This window comes from Coregonus lavaretus (genome assembly GCF_964263955.1).
Source record: "Coregonus lavaretus genome assembly, chromosome: 2".
Classification (NCBI taxonomy): domain Eukaryota; kingdom Metazoa; phylum Chordata; class Actinopteri; order Salmoniformes; family Salmonidae; genus Coregonus; species Coregonus lavaretus.
Window position 1 is genome coordinate 46482052 of NC_139989.1, and position 24410 is coordinate 46506461.

General features: G+C 44.4%; 2 protein-coding genes across 2 annotated transcripts in view; one reads left to right on the forward strand and one right to left on the reverse strand.

Annotated features, from left to right (window-relative positions):
- The window catches only part of LOC311139276 (transforming growth factor-beta receptor type 3-like protein), a 10973-nt gene extending 4825 nt beyond the window's left edge, over nt 1-6148 (forward strand). Inside the window, exons 5-11 of the mRNA XM_084174163.1 lie at nt 398-484; nt 611-802; nt 1209-1757; nt 1841-1919; nt 2221-2280; nt 2513-2614; nt 4719-6148. Coding sequence (XP_084030289.1) covers nt 398-484; nt 611-802; nt 1209-1757; nt 1841-1919; nt 2221-2280; nt 2513-2614; nt 4719-4801 — 1152 coding nt within the window. The 3' untranslated portion in view covers nt 4802-6148. The remainder of the gene's footprint in view (nt 1-397; nt 485-610; nt 803-1208; nt 1758-1840; nt 1920-2220; nt 2281-2512; nt 2615-4718) is intronic.
- A 591-nt stretch (nt 6149-6739) lies between these two features.
- Nucleotides 6740-22041, reverse strand: LOC311100730 (uncharacterized protein). The gene is made up of 7 exons (XM_084141691.1): nt 22021-22041; nt 10465-10544; nt 8680-9032; nt 8296-8468; nt 7799-7942; nt 7518-7683; nt 6740-7302 (listed from the first exon to the last, which is right to left on the reverse strand). The coding sequence occupies exons 3-7, from the start codon at nt 8981-8983 to the stop codon at nt 7106-7108; spliced, it is 984 nt and encodes a 327-aa protein (XP_083997817.1). The 5' UTR covers nt 8984-9032; nt 10465-10544; nt 22021-22041; the 3' UTR covers nt 6740-7105.
- Between the last annotated feature and the right edge of the window lie 2369 nt (nt 22042-24410).

A 24410-nucleotide genomic window follows, 5' to 3' on the forward strand; every position in this document is an offset into this window, starting at 1 on the left:
GAGGAGTAGAAGAGCAGTGCTGCAATTGTGTTGTTGGTTAGTGTGATCTGAAGTGCCCCTGAGGGTTATGTAAGTAGTCTGTCTTATCTCCCCCAGGCGCCACATGGGTGACCGAGGTCAGAGTGTCCGGAACACTGCTGATCAGCCTGACTGTAGCTAGGCCTGCGGACGGGAGTGTGGGAGCTGGGGGCTGGAGGGAGGGAGGGTAGTGGGAGTGGTGGAGGTCTGGGAGGAAAGGGAGCAGGAGAGGAGGGAGGGAGGCAGTGAGACAGACGTGTAGCATGTGAATGAACTACGATCTACTAATATATCTACTGACGTCTCTCACTGCTCTAGTGTATCAACTCTTACTTACAGTATATTACTTGTCATGTTTTGTGTCTATCCATCCTCTCAGGTGTTGCTATGGAGAAACAAGCCTCTGGTTGCCGTGGGCAATGAGACAGACAAGGATCCCACAGAGTGGACTCCACTGGTCATACATGTGAGATGATATAGCGTGTGTGTTGTCCAATTTCACTCCATATTAGTGAGAGAGAGAGAGACATGTATATCTATGCTTGTCCTTATCATTCCATACATCTCCCTCTCTTTTCCATTGTCCTCTTAGTTCAGCTGTTTGGCTGCAGTCCCCAGCGCCCCCAGCCTTCCTGTGGAGCAGCCCACTCCACAGGGGCCGGGGCCTCTCCCCAGGGCCAGGGCCGGCCCACTGGTCTCACTGCAGCTGTTTGTTACAGAGGGCTATGAGCAGAGGCAGACCGGTCCTTGTGCCATCACTGCTGACAACCATGTCTATGTGGAGGTCAGTTTGCCTGGCTGTGTGTGTGTGTGTTTAATTGTGTGTATGTCTGCCTGTCTGCTGATGTAGCTCCTGCTGCAAGAGCTACTTGTGTTTCTCCCTCTGCTAGTCTTCTACAGTATCAGCTGCCTCAAGGCCAGAGCAGACTTCCTCCAGAAGGCTATTATAATCACATCTAGATATGTCACAATAAGGCCCTTCTGTAAGAGCTCTGTAGCCCTGCTATTACAGCAGTAGAGCACAGCAGGTCGTAGTTGGTAGCTAACATTTTACTTAACAGAGTACTACAAATTACAGTACTAGTGTAATTACAATACTTATTACACTCTACTTATAACATATCAGCACAGTAATAAGACCATGGTAAAGTAATGTGTTACCCATATTTTCTCTGACTGTTTTTGCCAAGCTTTCAGCCAAGGGGGCCATCGGTGGGGGTGTGGATGTGCGGTCCTGTATAGTGTCTCCTCTATCGGACCCCCGCGTGTCCCCTGGCTGGTCAGTCATTAGAGACGGCTGCTCCACTGACTCCTCACTGACACTCAGCAAAATGACACATGACCAAGAGGATGAGGAGGAAGAGGAGGATGATGAGGAATATTATGAAGAGGAAGAGGAGGTACCTAGAGGCCTGTCGTTCAGGCATCCAGGAAGGGCTTGGAGGAACAAAGCAGGATTGGCAACAGGACTGAGACAAAGAGAACACGGTGGGAAGAGGGGAAGAGGAGGACGAGCCAAAAGGAAGGAGAGCGATGGAGGAGAGGAGGACCAGATAAACAGACTGAGGTTCAGTTTTGTCCTTCGGCCCATCTACAACAACTCTGTCCAGTTCCTGCACTGTAGCATCCGTCTGTGCGGCCCTGGGTCAGTGACTCCAACGGCCATGACACAGAGTGGCTGTCCGAATCCCTGGGGCCTCCGAATCCCTGCCCTCGTATCTAAACTACCCAGCCAACAGGTACAGTACATGTTCTATATTTATAATGGCTAGTAGTATTAATGACTAATAGTAATGACTTACCCTCCTCTCTCTTCTGTTAGTGTGAGTACAGAAACCTCTCCAGACCCATGCTGGTCAATCAGCCTGTTGGTGCGGCCAGACAGCTGGCGCCACCTGCTGGTGAGTAGTAGATGGTCAATGGTCAGGCCCACCTCCTGTGGGCCTGAAGTACATTTTAGTCATTTAGCAGACGCTCTTATCCAGAGCGACTTACGTGAGCAATTAGGGTTAAGTGCCTTGCTTAAGGGCACATTGACAGATTTTTCACCTAGTCGGATCGGGGATTAGAACCAGCGACCTTTCGGTTACTGGCACAACGCTCTTACCCACTAAGCTACCTGCCGCCCAAGTAGTTCACTTTCACTCTGTGTAAAGGGGTGTTTCTCTCATTTTATCCAACTCTCTCTCTTTCTCTCTCTAGGTCAGAGAGGTCAAATGCCCAGTGTGGTTCAACTGCCCAAGCCTACCCCAGCCCACAGCAGTAAGTAACTGTAACCTTAACCCTAGCCTCAACCATAACCCTAGCTTCATGTCCACACCCTGGCTCAACCCTAACCCTAGCTTCATGTCCACACCCTGGCTCAACCCTAACCCTAACCCTAACCATAATATCAACTCCTGGATGTTCCTATATGTGTGTATTATCACAACAGTGATATTAACTGTGATTTGGCATAACTACTACTTTTCCCTCCCATGTTTTTCCCTCCCAGGCTCTGGGGTAGAGACAGGCTCAGTGTTGGGGATTGTGTTTGTTGCGTTCCTTATGGGCATCAGCCTGATGGGGGCGCTGTGGTGCATCTACTCTCACACAGGTAAACACACAGGCCAGGTAATAATAATAATAATAATATGCCATTTAGCAGACGCTTTTATCCAAAGCGACTTACAGTCATGCGTGCATACATTTTTTTTTGTGTATGGTCCTAAGGTCTATCTCCTGGACCAAAGGCCAAAATACTGAGCTATGCCACCATATTCACAAATAAACAGAGAACATTCTATACCTGCTGCTACTGTTTATCTGTCACTTTATTTCTAGTTATATGTACAGTACCAGTCAAAAGTTTGGACACACCTATTCATTCAAGGGTTTTTCTTTATTTCTACTATTTTCTACATTGTAGAATAATAGTGAAGACATCAAAACTATAAAATAACACATATGGAATCATGTAGTAACCAAAAGTGTTAAACAAAACAAAATAGATTTTAGATTCTTCAAAGTAGCCACCCTTTGCTTTGATGACAGCTTTGCACAATCTTGGCATTCTCTCAACCAGCTTCATGAGGTAGTCACCTGGTATGCATTTCAATTAACAGGTGTGCCTTGTTAAAAGTTAATTTGTGGCATTTCTTTCCTTCTTAATGCGTTTTAGACAATCAGTTGTGTTGTGACAAGGTAGGGGTGGGTATACAGAAGATAGCCCTATTTGGTAAAAGACCAATATCATATTATGGCAAGAACAGCTCAAATAAGCAAAGAGAAATGACAATCCATCATTACTTTAAGACATGAAGGTCAATACGGAACATTTCAAGAACTTTGAAAGTTTCTTCAAGTGCAGTCGCAAAAAACATCTAGCACTATGATGAAACTGGCTCTCATGAGGAACGCCACAGGAAAGGAAGACCCAGAGTTACCTCTGCTGCAGAGGATAAGTTCATTAGAGTTAACTGCACCTCAGATTGCAGCCCAAATAAATGCTTCACAGAGTTCAAGTAACAGACACATCTCAACATCAACTGTTCAGAGGAGACTGCGCGAATCAGGCCTTCATGGTCGAATTGCTGCAAAGAAACCACTACTAAAGGACACCAATAAGAAGAAGAGACTTGCTTGGGCCAAGAAACACGAGCAATGGACATTAGACCAGTGGAAATCTGTCCTTTGGTCTGATGAGTCCAAATTTGAGGTTTTGGTTCCAACCGCCGTGTCTTTGTGAGACGCAGTAGGTGAACGGATGATCTCTGCATGTGTGGTTCCCACCGTGAAGTGTGGGGGTGCTTTGCTGGTGACACTGTCTGTGATTCATTTAGAATTCAAGGCACACTTAACCAGCATGGCTACCACAGCATTCTGCAGCGATACGCCATCCCATCTGGTTTGCGCTTAGTGGGAATATCATTTGTTTTTCAACAGGACAATGACCCAACACACCTCCAGGCTGTGTAAGGGCTATTTGACCAAGAAGGAGAGTGATGGAGTGCTGCATCAGATGACCTGGCCTCCACAATCACCCGACCTCAACCCAGTTGAGATGGATTGGGATAAGTTGGACCGCAGAGTGAAGGAAACGCAGCCAACAAGTGCTCCGCATATGTGGGAACTCCTTCAAGACTGTTGGAAAAGCATTCCTCATGAAGCTGGTTGAGAGCATGCCAAGAGTGTGCAAAGCTGTCATCAAGGCAAAGGGTGGCTACTTTGAAGAATCTCAAATATAAAATATATTTTGATTTGTTTAACACTTATTTGGTTACTACATGATTCCATATGTGTTATTTCATAGTTTTGATGTCTTCACTATTATTCTACAATGTAGAAAATAGTAAAAAATAAAGAAAAACCCTTGAATGAGTAGGTGTGTCCAAACTTTTGACTGGTACTATACATATCTACCTCAATTACCTCGTACCCCTGCACATTGACTCGGTACTGGTACCCCGTATATATAGCCAAGTTATTGTTCTCATTGTGTATTTATTATTACTTTTATTACTTGTTTTACTTTTCTATTATTTCTCTATTTTCTTTCTCTCTGCATTGTTGGGAAGGGCCCGTAAGTAAGCATTTCACTTATTAGTCTACACCTGTTGTGTAGACACTATTACGACTTTCTTACTATTTTTGAGATAAATAGTGGGTTTATTCAGCATGTATAAACGTTAGTGACACACTTGACATGTGATTGGTTGCAGGAGCTCCTCCACCAACCAGAAGAGGGAGCCTGCTCGAGAATACTAACCCTGCTTTATTAGACTCTTCCAACAGCTCTGTGTAGAGGTGAGATGGAACGTGATAAGAGTGGAGCAACACACACAACAGCTGGGGGACCACAAAGTAAAGAGAATGTCAAATTTAGACTAGTATACTATAGGCTTATCATGGTGGCACTATCGCCCTATGTGAATTAGTCAAGCACCTGCAGATTGCAATAGTGATATCTTGTATCATGTGTAAGAAATACGATATTATCGTTCTCTATCTCATTTTCAGGGTTTTCTCTGGTAAATCTGAGACCAAGGGTAAAGTGGGACAGAAGATTAAACATCTGGTGTGTGTATGTGAGTGTGTCAGACCTGGGTTCAAATACATGCGTATTTAAGTATTTGTTATTTAAATACTACTTTTCTGTGTATTTTAGTATTTTTGAATAATGTGGCCAAATCAGCAATTTCTATTTGAAGTATTTGAAATTATTTTCTAATAACTTCCTATAAATAGCCGAAAATGTTTTCAAATACTTATTTCAAAAACCCCTAGGACCAAACAGACCTGGGTTCAAATGCATGCAGTATTTGAACATTTGTATTTCCAAATACATTCCAATATATACTTACTTCGAAATGTCTTTTGAAAGTAATTGAAACACCCTAAATAGTTTTTGAACCCAGGTCTGGTGTGCGGGCGTTTGTATGTGTAAATACATGTACACTGAGTATACAAAACATTGAGAACTTCTGCTCTTTCCATAACATAGACTGACCAAGTGAATCCAGGTGAAAGCTATGATCCCTTATTGATGTCACTTGTTAAATCCACATCAATCAGTGTAGATGAAGGGGAGAAGAGAGGTTAAAGAAGGATTTTTAAGCCTTGAGACAATTGAGACATGGATTGTGTACGTGTGCCATTCAGAGGGTTGAATGGGCAAGACTAAATATTGAAGTGCCTTTGAACGAGGTATGGTAGTAGGTGCCAGGCGCAACGGTTTGTGTCAAGAATTGCAACGCTGCTGGATTTTTCACGCTCAACAGTTTCCCGTGTGTATCAAGAATGGTCCACCACCCAAAGGACATCCAGCCAACTTGACACAACTGTGGGAAGCATTGGAGTCAACATGGGCCAGCTTCCCTGTGGAACGCTTTCGACACCTTGTAGAGTTCATGCCCCAACGAATTGAGGCTGTTCTGAGTGCAAAAGAGGAGGAAGGTTACAACAGAAACAAGCACTACAGAGTTTAGAGAGGAGGAACACATGAAGTCAAAGATATGTCATGAGTAGAATACAGTATGTGTGAGGGGAATTGCCATTATCCAGACCCTTATTGTATATATCTATGTTGTAACTGTGACCCTTTGTTTGATATTATCTGTGCTGATCGCTATATAAATTAAATATCTGTGACAAGAGTTTTTGTGTTTTATCTTCAAATAAAGTGTGGGTGAAAACAATGAAATGCTAAACTTAAAGTATTTAATTTGTAATATTTAATATTTAAATCTAAATCCCTTTTTATATATACTCATGCTGACCAGGCTGTGACACTGAAAAATATACAGTCAAGTTGTCTCACCATAATTGTGGAGCATGATTTCAACATAATCATTGTCTCTCTCTACTCGTACAGCAGTCAAAGACGTTATTTTTCACATGTTCCCCATGACCTGAATGTAAATTATCCCCTTGGGTGGGCTGCCTCAGTAAAGTGAAAATGGCAGCTTCATTCATACATCAACAATGGGAGCTACAATTGCACCACTCTCTGAGGAAAATGGCCAATTACAGTGGGAAATAGGGGTTTGCTTAGTCACGCTACAAACCACCTTTTTATAATAAGGTGTCTTTTTTAGAAGCACAGTAAAGACTAGAGCCTTAAGGGCTGGATTAAATCCATAGCGCTGAAGTTCGGCGTTAAAGTGCGATTGAAATTTAAAGGCAACGTTTCCGCGTTGGCGGAGACAGCATTCACGGTAAACGCTGCATACTGTATGCCGGCTCAATCGAAAGTTATCTTTAAATTTAAACCACGCTACAACGTTGATCTTCTGTGCTATGGATTGAATCCAGCCCATACACTAGACAGTATATGGCATTGCTAGAGATGTTAACAAAGTGATCAGGTACAGGAACCTCTTCCCTTCAAGGCACTATCCAAAGGGTCAACCTGAAAAGCAGCGAGCGAAAATAAATCCACAAAAAAAATGCCCAAATAACTTGAACACAAGTCATGTGCTTAGCCTCAGTCACTAATCAAAGTACTATATAAACACGAAACTGCAAATACCGGTCAACAATCTCTATACAAAGCACTCATTCTTGTGCTACATACAGTACTTGAGTAATGCTAAATGTCCATTATGCCTCAGCTCTGTGAGTACATGCTGCTGTAGACACACTGGGTCTCCTGGTGGTGCTGTAGGTCCAGTCTGCGCTGGAAGCTGCGTTGGCAGTGTGTGCAGCTGAAGGGTCTGTAGCTGCTGTGTTTACGGCTGTGGGTGATGAGGTTGGAGCTCTGGCTGAAGGCCTTGCCACACACCTGGCATACGTGGGGCTTCTCACCTGAGACCGACAGGGACAGACAGCAAGACGTGACATGGAATTCAAGAAGAGAGATACTCTGAGAGCAGCCAGTGTGGGGCAGAATCCTAACTTCCAGATGGAAGCAACCTTTGCACAATGTGTAAGTTGTACTATAATGTACGCACACCTGCTGATCTATGTTCAACACACGATGCTCATTTGTGTATGTGTCCTTCCAGTGTACCTCCCCGCACCTGTGTGTATGAAGGTGTGTTTCTTCATGTCAGACTTCTGGTGGAACCTCTTGCCACAGTACTGGCAGGGGTAGGGCCTGGTGTCAGAGTGGATGAGCAGGTGGGTGGTCAGGGTGGAGGAGCGCTTGAACACCTTCCCACACACCTTACAGCTATAGCTACGCTCCTGGAACACACACATTCACAGAGATGTGGTTAGGATTTTGCCATTTCGTTTTTTTTTTTATAGTTTGTGTTGGGAAGTGGAGAGACCTCCACCAATGTACTTCTGCTAGATATACCTTTGGTCTTCCGTACATGCCCAGAGCTTTTCTGAACACGTAGGGGTGCTCTCTGGCTTTGGCTGACGTGGCCAATGGGACTGCATGCACGTTGACATGTGACTTGTGTAAATGAGTCTTCAGTACAGCTCCTGAGGACAAGACCTGAGAAAAAGTGAAAGCTAAGAGTAACATCAGATGTACCTCATACTCCCAGAGATGTCAGCCATATTCAACACAATTACCCCTCACAGCCTCTATTCTCACACCAAACAAATCTGCTGTTATGTCATTTTCTGACATGTCACAGAGCCCTGTCAAGTACAATTTCCACCACTCTACTGTCACTCTTGTTTCAGGTCACAAACACCAAACAGTATCTCATTTATTCTATTTTGGTCGTGCCTGAAGTGGTTTGCATGGCTTGGAACCACACACTTTTGGTCGATACACCCAATAAGGGCGGACGTGGTGTTCTGATTAAATTGTAATTCCTGACCCTTGCTGGTTCCTCTTACCTTTTCACAGAGGGGGCATGGGCTGGTGGAGTTGTGGTCCATATGTGGCCTGTGGCTCAGTAAGAAATGGACCAGTTTCTCCAGCTCCCTCTCTCTGTCAGGGCCCCGGGGCCATTGTAGGGACCAGAGCAGGGCAGACTCGGAAGGCTCCACACCATCATACCCTGGGGTTTCTGTGGAATAAGTGACATACCAGTGGATTGAGTTTGAAATAGATAGTTGATAAATAGATAGTTGATAAAGATAGTTATGACAATCAAATGTAGGCAATTTGAAGTGTTTCACACAATGGAATACAAATAAATACAAATATCTATATCTACTTATTTCTTATTTACAATAAATAGACAGTGTAGTGCCATAAAGTCAGGATCAGTCAGGCACCTGCAGACCAGCTGGTCCAGAGGTCAGCTGGCGAGGTGCTGTGTGGTCTGGTTGCCATGGTGTCCCAGCTAGGGCAGGGGTAGTCCAGGGTGTCTTTGACCTCTGACCCTGAGCACAGGTTGTCCTGGGCCTCATGGAAGGGGCTCCGATGTGGGGACCTTACTTCCTGCCACGCCCTGTTCTGCCTGTCGTGATGATTTGTATGAGGTTGTGGCTGGTCAGGGTTTGTGTGTTTGGTGCCTTTAGAGAAGCAAGGGGGATGAGACCCTGGTCTCTTACTCTTGACCAGGAATGAGCGAGGCATGACAGAGCTGAGGCAAGAGGAAGGTGGAGAGTGTGAGCGAGATAAATACCTACACACAGACAAGAGACAAGACGAGGAGTCATTTGAAATTCACTCACAACTTAATGACAGATTCTTTATTAAAGAACAACAACTAACTAATATTATTTGTAGATTTTTCATTTAATTTTCTACAAATACCAATGCCCTAAAGAAATACATTGAGTATACCAAACATTAGGAACACCCCCCTCCCCTTCATCTACACTGATTGAAGTGGATTTAACAAGTGACATCAAGAAGGGATCATAGCTTTCACCTGGATGTATCTGATCAGTCTACTGTATGTCATAAAAAATGACACATATATATATACATTTTTTTTTTTTTTTTTTTAATTTTTATGTCATGGAAAAAGCAGGTGTTCTTAATGTTTTGTACACTCAGTGTATTTATCCACAGAATCATTCACCTCACTTACAGAATTTCTGGAGAATGTGAAATGTGTTTGGATCGTAATTAAATATTGCTGCAATTAAGTAATGAACATAAAATAGTTTTGATATACTGGATAAAGATGTTTCTACTGTAAGAGATAACAAAATTAGAGATAATACATTTTTTGATAACATTAACTTTCATTAATTTATTTCCACGTAATGTAACAATCGTTCACCAAATTTGTGAAAAAAACAATCAAAACGTTTTTTTACAATTTATCTGTGAAAATATACAATTACAGATTGCCGAAAATTTCCACACATCGTACTTATAGTAAGCTGTAATGTCACTCATGTTGCTCTGCATTAGTATTCCTTATCTTCTTATGTAAATGTGAAACACACACCTGTTGATAAATATTCAGTTAAAATGCCAAAGCCTGTGGTTTGGGTTAGAAATGCAGCACGGCCACCTGCAAACTGTTTTTAAAAAAACTTTTCAAAAGCAGGTCTTTCTCTGAGGACTACCCTACTCTGGCATTGTTTTAGAGTCAAGCAATTCAAACTGAAATCTCACGATCTGTTGTGATAAATAAATCATTTTGAGCTTTTTACTAAATAGATCCACATCTTTATAATTTTTTTAAAAGTGTCTAAATATGACATATGTAACCAAATCATTCATCAAATAGCGCACAATCCTACCATGCAATGCAATCAAATGACAAATGCAACATGTTTCCTTTGCAATTCTCCTAATGATATTCACAATTCTACACATTATCTGAATATATTTTTTTGGACCATTAATCACCTAGCTGTACATTCATAAACAACACAACCTTTTGCAAAAACAATAGCCTATTTTGGTCCATTTTCAGTCAAGCCCAATCCTAAAAATATCTAATATTTTTTTGTGCTCATCAGTTAAATGTATTAGAATGATTTATATCTGTACTGAATTGATCCTCAAATTCAATACAAATCATGCAAAAGATGAAACACCAATCTCATATTATAAAGTTGAAATCTGGAGGAGAGAGGCAGAATTGTTTAACTTACCACTTGAATGCACAGTTGAATGTGTAGTGGTTGTTCTCTCTTTGGTGTCAGTAACATCCCCTTTTCTTAATCCTCCGTTACTAGATGACATAAGAGAAAACAATTGATTTGGTTTGATTTTGAAACAGTTGCTGAACAAAGGATTGTGGGAAAGCTCAACAGAAAACCGACCATGCAACCTTTACAGTGCATTCAAAGTCTATACCTCTCAGCGTACAATTCAAAGCATTTAGCTAAAGGCTAGAAATAAAACAACGACATCTATTAAACTCATACTGTAACATTCATTTCACTCTAACACACATAATATAGTATGTGACAATGATGCATATTATTGGTCCTTTTTCAAGATGTATTCTAATCTACACCAAAGATGTTCTAATCAGAAATAGTCTATCAGCTAGATAAACTGTTTTTCCTTTGTTTTAGTTTTTAATTGAATGAGAATAAAAAATGGAAAAATCTGATATTCCCAACTGGTAACCAACTTCTGTAATGGAAACCTGTGCTGTTGATGTTCAGCTTGTTGTTTGCATCTTGCCTGTTGTCTTTCCTCTAGAGAGGACTGCTCCTGCTACCGTGCACTAGGAAGGACCAAGCACACATCCAAACCTATCCATCTTGGTCTGAGAGTCAATGTTCTATGCGACTAAGTCACAGGTAACGTGGAGATACCGCTAGCAACAGTCTGACTGTAGGCAAGTGTGTACATTAAGGTCACTTCATTGTGTTTAAATACCTATTTTTAAGTCTCACATAAAAACCTTTAGGAACCTTTACTTTAACCACGTCATCTTGCTATCTGAGGTTATTGACACACATCACTGGTGTCTATGTAGTGTGGTGTGTGTATAATACGCAACCCACACAACTCTCTTCGTGTGACTGAGGTAATTTAATTCTCCACCACAGAAATAGAAACACTCTCCCACACTAGAACAAAGGTGAAAAGAGCTGCTAGAAGATGACAGGATTTTACTAAACAAGTGAAGTAAAGTAAAGGTGAGATCAAATCAAATCAAATTGTATTTGCCACATGCGCCGAATACAACAGGTGTAGACATTACAGTGAAATGCTTACTTACAAGCCCTTAACCAACAATGCAGTGTTAAGTAAAAAAAAAAAAGATACATTTAAAATAAAAAATCATTAAAGACCAGCAGTAAAATAAAAGAGCAGTAGGGAGGCTATATACAGAGGGTACTGGTACAGAGTCAATGTGCGGGGGCACCGGTTAGAGATGGCCAAAATAACTGTGTGTTATTGCTGATGTTCATTGACAGTGAAAACTACATTGGAGATCACTGTATGACTCAGCCCACGACACCTTAGATTGAAACAGGTCAGAGGCCCTCAGAACAGACTCAATTTGTCGGGGCATGGACTCTACAAGGTGTCTAAAGCATTTCACAGGGATGCTTGCCCATGTTGACTCCAATGTGGACCATTCTTGATATTCACGGGAAACTGTTGAGTGTGAAAAACCCAGCAGCGTTGCAGTTCTTGACACAAACTGGTGCGCCTACACTGATTGAAGTGGATTTAACAAGTGACATCAATAAGGGATCATAGCTTTCACCTGGATTTACCTGGTCAGTCTACTGTATGTCATGGAAAAAGCAGGTGTTCTTAATGTTTTGTACACTCAGTGTATTGTATCCTGTGAGAAGCAGACAGTGGAGTTGAGTGTGCCACTGCCTTGATGTTCTGGAGTGGAGCTTGGCAGAGCACTGTGGTTACTGTGGCGAGGGGCTGGCAGCCTTCTCCCCAGGGTTTCAGGGAGTGCAGGCGAGGGAAGGGCAGGTTGTTGAGACGGGGTGGTGGGCTTAGTGGGTTTGTGTCTCGTCTCTGATGGGGGGGGTTCAGGGGCTTCTCTCCCTACATCCGTCCCTCTCCTCCCCTACTGCTGCTCCTGCCTTTCTAGGAACCTGAATCTCTGGGGTCTGGGGTGGAGGTGAGGGGAGGGGAGGGGGGAGGGGGGAGGGGGGAGGGGTTATGGCTGGTTGGCATTTAGTGTACTTTTACTTTTCTTTGTTTTTGTCTCACCTGTTCTGCTTTCCACTGTGATATGTGCCCTTGCGTTCCAGTATGCTCCTTGTTCTGAGCTCCATTTAAGCAGCCTGTATAAGGCTGTGGTTATGAAACCAGCATCACAAGAGCGAATGGAGTGACAGGACTACACAAGACTATATCTGGTCAGAGAGCGACTTGGGGTTGGACTCAACTAGTGAACACACAATGTTAGGACGCGGTCTAGCTGCCGTGGTCCCCCTCGTTGATCACAACTGAGCAAATTTTCCATCATGGCTCCCAATCTTGGGAGCTATGCAGTCCGACCTCAGCAACTCTGGGTTAGGCTGCGTTTTGTTGGGGAAGGACAGGTGCCTAGTAGAAAACCTACTGGCTGAAAACCTACTGCTCGACTCCCAGTGATTCACTGCTGCAGATGTCTATTCTTACATAGCCCTCCCAAACCGGTGAGAATATGAAATGTGCTTCTTCTCAGACAACCCCCTACGCCAGTTTCTTGAGCGCCGCAATGCAAATGCACATGAGCAGAATTGGAGTGACTGGGAAGTGGAGTCCCCATTCAACATGGATGAGAAGATTATAACGGTCATTTCCGGACAGCAAGAGTCTCTGACCATGACATAGAGCTGTATCTGCAACATTACTGCACTCTCCTTCAGCTTGCCTTGAAACCAGTAGACAACAATGGGATATGGTATGGCCTAAGGAGGTACAAGGTCCGGACCAAGAGAGGAACAGATGGTGAAGCTGTAGAGATCCCCAACAACATCATGCTGGGGCCAAACAGCACAGAATCTTCTACTCATGACAGACCACCCGCTGCTATGTCTGTAACGCCACGGACCACCAGGGGAAGGATTGCAAGACTGTCAAGTGCTGGAGATGCAGTGAGTTCGGTCACAAGTCCATAGAGTGCACGAGTGAAAGCAAGCTGAACCCTGGCAAGACGGAGCTGCTCTTCCTCCCGGGGAAGGACTGCCCGTTCCATGATCTCGCCATCACGGTTGACAACTCCGTTGTGTCCTCCTCCCAGAGTGCGAAGAGCCTTGGCGTGACCCTGGACAACACCCTGTCGTTCTCCGCTAACATCAAGGCGGTGACCCGATCCTGCAGGTTCATGCTCTACAACATTCGGAGAGTACGACCCTGCCTTACACAGGAAGCGGCACAGGTCCTAATCCAGGCACTTGTCATCTCCCGTCTGGATTACTGCAACTCGCTGTTGGCTGGGCTCCCTGCCTGTGCCATTAAACCCCTACAACTCATCCAGAATGCCGCAGCCCGTCTGGTGTTCAACCTTCCCAAGTTCTCTCACGTCACCCCCCTCCTCCGCACACTCCACTGGCTTCCAGTTGAAGCTCGCATCCGTTACAAGACCATGGTGCTTGCCTATGGAGCAGTGAGGGGAACGGCACCTCCGTACCTTCAGGCTCTGATCAGTCCCTACACCCAAACGAGGGCATTGCATTCATCCACCTCTGGCCTGCTGGCTCCCCTTCCTCTGCGGAAGCATAGTTCCCGCTCAGCCCAGTCAAAACTGTTCGCTGCTCTGGCACCCCAATGGTGGAACAAGCTCCCTCACGACGCCAGGACAGCGGAGTCACTCACCACCTTCCGGAGACATTTGAAACCCCACCTCTTTAAGGAACACCTGGGATAGGATAAAGTAATCCTTCTACCCCCCCCCCCCCCCAAAAAAAAATAATAATATTAATAATTGTAAAGTGGCTATAGGGTGAATGCACCAATTTGTAAGTCGCTCTGGATAAGAGCGTCTGCTAAATGACGTAAATGTGCCCTTGAGCAAGGCACTTAACCCTAATTGCTCCTGTAAATCGCTCTGGATAAGAGCGTCTGCTAAATGACTAAAATGTAAATGTAAATGTAAGTGCACACTCTGCAATGGTGATGGGCAGACCTACTTCAGCTGTCCACAAGCGTACAGCAACAGAGCATAGAATGGTGTAAGGGAAGCCTGTCCTACAGCCAGTCCTACAGCCAGTCCTACAGCCAGTCCGACAGCCAGTCCTACAGCCAGTCCTACAGCCAGTCCTACAGCCAGTCCAAGTCAGTCTGACAGCCAGTCCTACAGCCAGTCCTACAGCCAGTCCAAGTCAGTCTGACAGCCAGTCCTACAGCCGGTCCTACAGCCAGTCCTACAGCCAGTCCAAGTCAGTCTGACAGCCAGTCCTACAGCCAGTCCTACAGCCAGTCCTACAGCCAGTCCTACAGCCAGTCCAAGTCAGTCTGACAGCCAGTCCTACAGCCAGTCCTACAGCCAGTCCAAGTCAGTCCTACAGCCAGTCCTACAGCCAGTCCTACAGCCAGTCCTACAGCCAGTCCAAGTCAGTCTGACAGCCAGTCCTACAGCCAGTCCTACAGCCAGTCCAAGTCAGTCTGACAGCCAGTCCTACAGCCGGTCCTACAGCCAGTCCTACAGCCAGTCCAAGTCAGTCTGACAGCCAGTCCTACAGCCAGTCCTACAGCCAGTCCTACAGCCAGTCCTACAGCCAGTCCAAGTCAGTCTGACAGCCAGTCCTACAGCCAGTCCTACAGCCAGTCCAAGTCAGTCCTACAGCCAGTCCTACAGCCAGTCCTACAGCCAGTCCTACAGCCAGTCCAAGTCAGTCCTACAGCCAGTCCTACAGCCAGTCCAAGTCAGTCCTACAGCCAGTCCTACAGCCAGTCCAAGTCAGTCCTACAGCCAGTCCAACAGCCTGTCCTACAGCCAGTCCTACAGTCAGTCATACAGTCAGTCCTACAGCCAGTCCTACAGCCAGTTCTACAGCCAGTCCAAGTCAGTCTGACAGCCAGTCCTACAGCCAGTCCTACAGTCAGTCCTACAGCCAGTCCTACAGCCAGTCCTACAGCCAGTCCAAGTCAGTCTGACAGCCAGTCCTACAGCCAGTCCTACAGCCAGTCCAAGTCAGTCTGACAGCACACCAGAGAGCAAGAGTGATGAGGAGAACAATGACAGCTTTGAGTCCGCCAGTGAAGAGCCATCCCAAGACTCCCCTCCCTAATGACACAGGTCCTGCAGCAGTCTGGTCCACTCAAATGGAGGCTCATGATGACGACCCACCAAGCCTTGCCAGTACTCCGGCCGCCTCCCACCTCCCTCCCTGGTGGCTACCCTCCTCTAATAAATAAAAAACGGCCCTAAATGAGTACCATTAAATAAACTGCATACAAGCTAAACTTAATCAATAATTACAGGACTTTCTTTATTATCAGTATTTATTGTGATTATCTCTAATGACCAACAAATGTATGTATTTTTTAAATGTGTGCCTTCTATTTTGCAATGTGTATTTAAAAATATTGTCAACTCATGAATTGTATAATTATTGATTGAAAATAGATACTTAGATATACAAAATAAATAAAGATTATATTAAAAATCATCAAAATCAAAAATCAAAAAGATATGATGCAAAACAACTTGTCTGTATCTAATAAACGAGACATTTTTTAAGATGATCATATAAATGTAAAAAAGAGCGGGGTGTGGGGCCAGCCCAGCATCACTGACTATTGTGGTTTTAGCACATCAATCAGAGATGGCCTTATGCTCTCCCTGAGACACAAACACATGAATACATATACACACAAACACATGTTATTGTGCTTCTGCAAGCAGGCAAAGTCCCATACACACGTGCATTCATTCAGTGCACACACTCACAAACGTGAACAGTCACACACAGGCATATAGTCACACAGGCTACACCTATTCATTAAGGACACACTCTTGAAAACATACAAACAGTAAAACATGCCAGTAAAGGCATCCAAATTCTGTTGACAAAATCGGCCGATATAGAATAGAGGAGAAACAATAGGCGTTTTCACACTTGTACATTTTCCCTGCATGGGGCAACCACAGGAGGAAATTATCTAATGAAAAAAACGCCCATCGCTGATAGCTACAAGGAGTCCAAATTTACCTCACTAATCACACATTACCACACATTAATCAATAAAACAAATCCAACAAATGAACATGCAAAGAGAGAAAGAGGGAGAGAGAGAGATGGAGCTGGCCAGAGGGCTGCCGTCAACAGTAGGCCATGGTTACGGCTGACTGTGTGCATCTCTGTATATGTGATTGGTGGGTGGCTGTGGTTTCAGTCAGGGGGATGGGTGTACTTTCTCATGGCCCACATCTTCTTTTTCTCTGTAACCAACAGGACTCGCTCCCCACCCACCCATCTCACACATTCATTTCCCCTCTTTCTCTCTCTCACACATTACTTGGTAAATGGTGAGAAGGTGAGTGAGAGGGCAGGAGCTTCTGACTACTCTAACAAAAAAACAGACCCGTGGTGTAACAACAAACCTTTCTAGATGAAAAAATGTATTGAAGCGATTACCTCAGGTCTCCTGGCCATGCCTACTACCAGACATCTCTCGACACATCTAAGTGTCTTGGCTGCTTTGTACCTCTCTCTAAATCTTTGTATATTCTCTCTCTCTCTAAATCTTTCATCATGGCATTTCGCTCTGTTTCTAGTCTTGTGTATACGGCCTAGAAGCCTGGCATGTGATGCTACTCTCTCTCTTACTATGAAAGTATAGTGGGAGGTCAGAGGGTGTGAGAACTCTGAAGCTCTATGGTACCCAAGGCAGTCATACCTCCCTGTACACTACATTACAGTATAATAACCTAACACCACCACCACATGGAAATTTCATGCATCCTAATTTATTTAGCGTTTATCATCTGTCATATTGTAGATGAGTGAATAGGATGTGACTGCTCTGCGTGGTCCCATCTTAACACTTCCCCTTATTCAGAGCTAAGATATCAGTCATAGTGTTAAAAGGCACTTGTGTCACTGTCACGAATCTCGCTAATCTTGATCCAGCAAAAGTGTTATGAGATCAAGAAAAAGGCACTTATTATTTTGACCTTGATGGTAGTAAAACGATGTACAGTGCCTTCAGAAAGTATTCACACCCCTTGACTTTTTCAACATTTTGTTGTGTTACAGCCTGAATATAAAATTGATTACATTGGTATTTTGATCTACACACAATACCCCATAATGTCAAAGTGGAATTAAAAATGAAAAGCTGTGATGTCTTGAGTCAATAAGTATTCAACCCCTTTGTTATGGCAAGCCTAAGTAATAAGATGCTGTCACGCTCGTTGATAGACGGCTCGGACCAAGGTGCAGCGTGGTAGGCGAACATATTAATTTATTAAATGAACACAGACAAAACAACAAAATACAAACAAACATAAAGTTCTGCAGGCTACACAGCACCTATACAAAAACAAGATCCCACAAACTAAGATGGGAAAAAGGCTGCCTCTTATTGGGAACCATACCCGGCCAACAAAGAAATAGAAAAACTAGAATGCCCACCCAAATCACACCCTGACCTAACCAAATAGAGAATAAAAGGGATCTCTAAGGTCAGGGCGTGACAGTCCGGTGCGGGACGTAGACCCCGCTCCGCTCGCGGATCCGCCATGGTTAGACTGTAAACTCTCCTTCCAGACTCACATTAAGAATCTCCAATCCAAAGTTAAATCTAGAATCGGTTTCCTATTTCGCAACAAAGCCTCCTTCACTCATGCTGCCAAACATGCCCTCGTAAAACTGACTATCCTACCGATCCTTGACTTCGGCGATGTCATTTACAAAATAGCCTCCAACACTCTACTCAGCAAATTGGATGTTGTCTATCACAGTGCCATCCGTTTTGTCTCCAAAGCCCCATATAATACCCACCACTGTGACCTGTACGCTCTTGTTGGCTGGTCCTCACTACATATTCGTCGCCAAACCCACTGGCTCCAGGCCATCTATAAATCACTGCTAGGCAAATCCCCTCCTTATCTTAGCTCATTGGTCACCATAGCAACACCCACCCGTAGTCTGCGCTCCAGCGGGTATATCTCACTGGTCATCCCCAAAGCCAACACCTCCTTTGGCCGCAATTCCTTCCAGTTCTCTGCTGCCAATGATTGGAACAAATTGCAAAAATCTCTGAAGCTGGAGACACTTATCTCCCTCACTAACTTTAAGCATCAGTTGTCAGAGCACCTTACCGATCACTGCACCTGTACACAGCCCATCTGAAATTAGCCCGCCCAACTACCTCATCCCTATATTGTTATTTATTTTGCTCATTTGTACCCCAGTATCTCTATTTGCACATCATCTCTTGCACATAATTCCAGTGTTAATACTAAATTGTAATTATTTTGCACTATAGCCTATTTTATTGCCTTACCTCCATAACTTGCTAAATTTGCACACTGTATATTATATGTATTTCTGTTGTATTTTTGACTTTGTTTTGTTTTACCCCATATGTAACTCTGTGTTGTTGTTTTTTATCGCACTGCTTTGCTTTATCTTGGCCAGGTCGCAGTTGTAAATGAGAACTTGTTCTCAACTGGTTTACCTGGTTAAATAAAGGTGAAATAAAATAAATAAATAAAAAATCTTCGGTGGCGACTCTGGTACGGGGATCGTCACCGGAAGCTCCAGACCTTGGATCGTCGCCGGACACTCCTGTTATGTGAATTATTTAACAAACTATTTCAGTGTCTCTGTGCGTCTCCCAAAAGGTTGTAAGTCTTTTGGATTTAAGAAACGGACAGAGTCCCGGTCTGCATAGTCAGAGATTTATTCATTGAGAATTCTGCCATCACAATTTCAGATTCCATCTTTTATACTCATACGTCATACAAAAATCCCTCCTCTCTGTAGGCGGGCTGTAGTTTTCCACTTTAAAACTGCTCTCCTGACCATCAGTACACACACACACACACACACACATCCACTCTTCCAAGCCTAACAGTTTCTCTCCTCCCTAAATTCCTCAGTTATCTTGGTTTCTCAGTTGCCTGTAGACAGTTCTCCTTGTCCTTTGTTGTCTGGTCTAACTCTTACTCACATTGCTAAATAGTAGCTCAATGTCATAGTCTTTACTGGTCCTACACTCACAAATTCTAACACATTTCACACAGTTTCAGGGTGTAATAATTAGTCATTAATAATTATTCTATCAACTCGGAACGCGGGTCGAGGAACCGGACCATGGGTCGTCGCCAGAGAATCCGGACCGTCGATCGTCACCGGAAGCTCGGGACCACGGGTCATCGCCGGAGGAACCGGACCGCGCATCGTCGCCGGAGACTCCGGACCGCCGACCGTCGCCGGAGACTCCTGACCGCCGACCGTCGCCAGAGACTCCGGACCGCCGACCGTCGCCGGAGACTCCTGACCGCCGACTGTCGCCGGAGACTCCGGACCGCCGACCGTCACCGGAGACTCCGGACTGCCGACCATCGCCTGGAGGCTTTGTGCCGAGGACCGTCGCTGGAGGTCTGGTGCGAGGAGCAGGCACGGGCCGTACCGGGCTGGTGCGAGGAGCAGGCACGAGCCGTACCGGGCTGGAGACACGCACCATTGGGCTGGTGCGAGGAGCAGGCATGGGTCGTACCGGGCTGTGAAGGCGCACTGGCGACACAGTGCGTAGAGCCGGCGCAGGATATACTGGGCCGAGGAGGTGCACTGGAGGTCTGGAGGGTAGAGCTGGCACAACCCGTCCTGGCTGGATGCTCACTTTAGCCCGGAAAGTGCAGGGCGCGGGCACAGGACGCACTGGGCTGTGAATGCGCACTGGCGACACAGTGCGTAGGACCGGCGCAGGATATAGTGGACCGAGGAGGCGTACTGGAGACCAGGAGCGCTGAGCCGGCACAACCCGTCCTGGCTGGATGCTCACTTTAGCCCGGAAAGTGCGGGGCGCGGGCACAAAGCGCACCGGGCTGTGAATGCGCACTAGAGACAGTGCGTATCACTGCATAACAGGGTGCCTGAACGGTCACACGCTCCTTAAAGCAAGTGCGGGGAGTTGGCTCTGGTCTGAAACCTGGCTCCGCCAACCACCCCATGTGCCCCCCAAAAACAAATCTTTGGGGCTGCCTCTCGGCTTCCGTCGTGGTCGTGACCTTCGGAGTTGCCGTTGATCCTCTCTCACTGCCTACGTCTTCTCCCATGGAAGGCGATCCCTTCCTGCCTGGGTCTCCTCCTTCGCCCAGGGTCCCTTTCCGGCCAATATCTCCTCCCATGTCCAGAATGTCTTCCCCACCTGTGTCCAGGATGTCTGCTCCTCCTGGCCACGCTGCTTGGTCCGTTGGTGGTGGGATCTTCTGTCACGCTCGTTGATAGACGGCTCAGACCAAGGTGCAGCGTGGTAGGCGAACATATTAATTTATTAAAGGAACACCGACAAAACAACAAAATACAAACGAACGTAAAGTTCTGCAGGCTACACAGCACCTATACAAAAACAAGACCCCACAAACTAAGATGGGAAAAAGGCTGCCTAAGTATGATCCCCAATCAGAGACAACGATAGACAGCTGCCTCTGATTGGGAACCATACCCGGCCAACAAAGAAATTGAAAAACTAGAATGCCCACCCAAATCACACCCTGACCTAACCAAATAGAGAATAAAAGGGATCTCTAAGGTCAGGGCGTGACAGATGCATGGACTCAGTCTGTGTGCAATAATATTGTTTAACATGGTTTTATTATGACTACCCCATCTCTGTAACCCACACATACAATTATCTGTAAGGTCCCTCAGTCAAGCAATGAATTTCAAGCACAGATTCAACCACAAAGACCAGGGAGGTTTTCCAATGGCTTGCAGAGAAGGGCACCTATTGGTAGATGGGTAAAAAAAAAAAGCAGACACTGAAATCCCTTTGAGCATGGTGAAGTTATTAAGTACACTTTGGATGGTGTATCAATACACCCAGTCACAACAAAGATGCAGGCATCCTTCCCAACTCAGTTGCCGGATAGGAAGGAAACTGCTCAGGGATCTCACCATGAGGCCAATGGTGACTTTAAAACAGTTACAGAGCTTAATAGCTGTGATAGGAGAAAACTGAGGATGGATCAACAACATTGTGGTCACTCCACAAAGTAACCTAAATGACAGAGTGAATATAAAAATATTCCAAAACATGCATCCTGTTTGCAACAAGGCACTAAAGTAATACTGCGAAAAATCTGGCAAAGAAATTAACGTTTTGCCTAAATACAAAGTGTTATGTTTGGGGCAACTACAACACAACACATTACTGAGTACCATTCTCCATAGTTTCCAGCATGGTGGAGGCTGCATCCTGTTATGAGAATGCTTGTCATCGGCAAGGACTAGGGAGTTTTTTAGGATAAAAAGAAAGGGAATAGGCAACATCCTAGAGGAAACTGGTTCAGTCTGCTTTCTAACAGACACTGGGAGACAAAGTCACCTTTCAGCAGGACAATAACCTAAAACACAAGGCCAAAACTACACTGGAGTTGCTTACCAAGACAACATTGAATGTTCCTGAGTGACCTAGTTACAGTTTTGACTTAAATCGACTTGAAAATGGCTGTTTAGCAATGATCAACAACCAACTTGACAGTGCTTGAAGAATTTAAAAAAGAATAATGGGCAAATATGGTACAATCCAGGTGTGCAAAGCTCTTAGAGACTTACCCAGAAGGTCTCACAGTTGTAATCGCCACTGTATCGCTGCATTCTAAACTCTGATGGTGGATCTCTATGTGTATGAAGGGACTGTTGTTTTGGCTAGGTGACTCAGGTCTCTGCTCTCTACCCCGCATCGATGTTGAATGTGATATGTATGAATTGTAATATATTTCCTGCTAAAATAAAACATTATTACAAATATATACAAAAATAAAGAAATAACTGAGGGAGGGAGAAGTCAATTTACTGACACTCACAAGTACACACAAGCACTCACACACACACATAAACACACACACACCCAAACACACAGGGTGGATGTGTGAGGCCTCTGTCACACACACCACACCCAGAACACCAGTCTCTCTGCCTCACACACATGGATAAGCAAACACAAACACATAGCCTACACACCAAATATACACAGCAGTTTTGCAGTCTTTTATGTCCAACTGACTTTGGAGGCTTGTAGAGATATAGAATATCAACAACAGAAATATCCAGAATAGCAATAGTACATTGAACTACTATGCCCAATATGACATAATGTAAGGATATGCAGGTAACTGCCAAAATAAAGGAAACACGTGAGTAAATGAGGGATACAAAGTATAGCCTCCTGAGACCCAGCAATTCTTTTTAGTCCTCTTTAGTGGACATCAGTTCTTGGTCCTTATCTCTGAGGCCATACAAGCCACTATATTAAGTCCTGTTGTCACTTTGAGAGGACATTCTGGGCTTTTCAATTATATCACATGTGGGGGTATGACCTTGACAACTTTATCTTGGCTGCCGTCAAAATTAGCACATTTTATGGAAATCTCAAAAGAAGTGTGTGTAATTATTAATTATAAATTTTGTGAGTTTGACATTAAAATTGTTTCTAGTAAGTGAATATCTCAGGAATAGTTAAGTGAGTTGGCAGGACTGTAATAATTTTGTCACATTAAATAAGAGCTAAATAAGAGCTTATCAAGAAATGTCCTCTGTAGTGGACATCCGGATGCAGCAACTATGTTTTTCACCTACTGTACCCATTGACTGTAATGTTCATATTTACGTCCTAATGACCACTACAGAAGACAATTTAGCATTTACAATCAAAGATAAATAACTATATATATAGTTCTTGGTAACGTTTTTTTTCACCCCAAACACTTATGTTATGTAAAAATAAATACATACATAATAATAATAAAGGAGGGTCTCAGGAGGATATTGAAAGCAGGTGCTTCCACACAGGTGTGGTTCCTGAGTTATTTAAGCAATTAACATCCCATCATGCTTATCGTGTACGGTACCAGTCAAGAGTTTGGACACACCTACTCATTCAAGGGTTTGTCTTTATTTTTACTATTTTATACATTGTAGAATAATTGTGAAGACATCAAAACTATGAAATAACACATCTGGAATCATGTAGCAACCAAATAATTGTTAAACAAATCAAAATATATGTTATATTTGAGATTCTTCAAATAGCCACCCTTTGCCTTGATGACAGCTTTGCACACTCTTGGCATTCTTTCAACCAGCTTCACCTGGAATGCTTTTCCAACAGTCTTGAAGGAGTTCCCACATATGCTGAGCACTTCTTGGCTGCTTTTCATTCACTCTGCCGTCCGACTCATCCCAAACCATCTCAATTGGGTTGAGGTCGGGGGATTGTGGAGGCCAGGTCATCTGATGTAGCACTCCATCACTCTCCTTCTTGGTAAAATAGCCCTTACACAGCCTGGAGGTGTGTTGGGTTATTGTCCTGTTGAAAAACAAACGATAGTCCCACTAAGCCCAAACCAGATGGGATGGCGTATCGTTGCAGTGTGCCTTGAATTCTAAATAAATCACAGTGTCACCAGCAAAGCACCCCTTACCATGCTTTATGGTAGGAACTACACATGCGGAGATCATCCGTTCACCCACACCGCGTCTCACAAAGACACGGCGGTTGGAACCAAAAATCTAAAATTTGGACTCCAGACCAAAGGACACATTTCCACCGGTCTAATGTCCATTGCTCGTGTTTCTTGGCCCAAGCAGGTCTCTTCTTCTTATTGGTGTCCTTTAGTAGTGGTTTCTTTGCAGCAATTCGACCATGAAGGCCTGATTCACACAGTCCCTTCTGAACAGTTGTGTCTGTGACTTCAACTTTTGAAGCATTTATTTGGGCTGCAATTTCTGAGGCTGGTAACTCTAATTAACTTATCCACTGCAGCAGAGGTAACTCTGGGTCTTCCATTCCTGTGGCGGTCCTCATGAGAGACAGTTTCATCATAGCACTTGATGTTCTTTGCGACTGCACTCCGTATTGACTGACCTTCATGTCTTAAAGTAATGATGGCTGTCATTTCTCTTTGCTTATTTGAGCTGTTCTTGCCATAATATGGACTTGGTAT

Bases quoted from the DNA above. Each gene is read 5' to 3' on its own strand.
- LOC311100730 (XM_084141691.1), bottom strand. From the start codon at position 8,983: ATGCCTCGCTCATTCCTGGTCAAGAGTAAGAGACCAGGGTCTCATCCC. The intron at 8,469-8,679 runs GTGCCTGACTGA...CTTATTCCACAG, and splicing joins CTGGACCAGCTGGTCTGCAG to AAACCCCAGGGTATGATGGT. The intron at 7,943-8,295 runs GTAAGAGGAACC...ACTTTTTCTCAG, and splicing joins CATGCCCCCTCTGTGAAAAG to GTCTTGTCCTCAGGAGCTGT.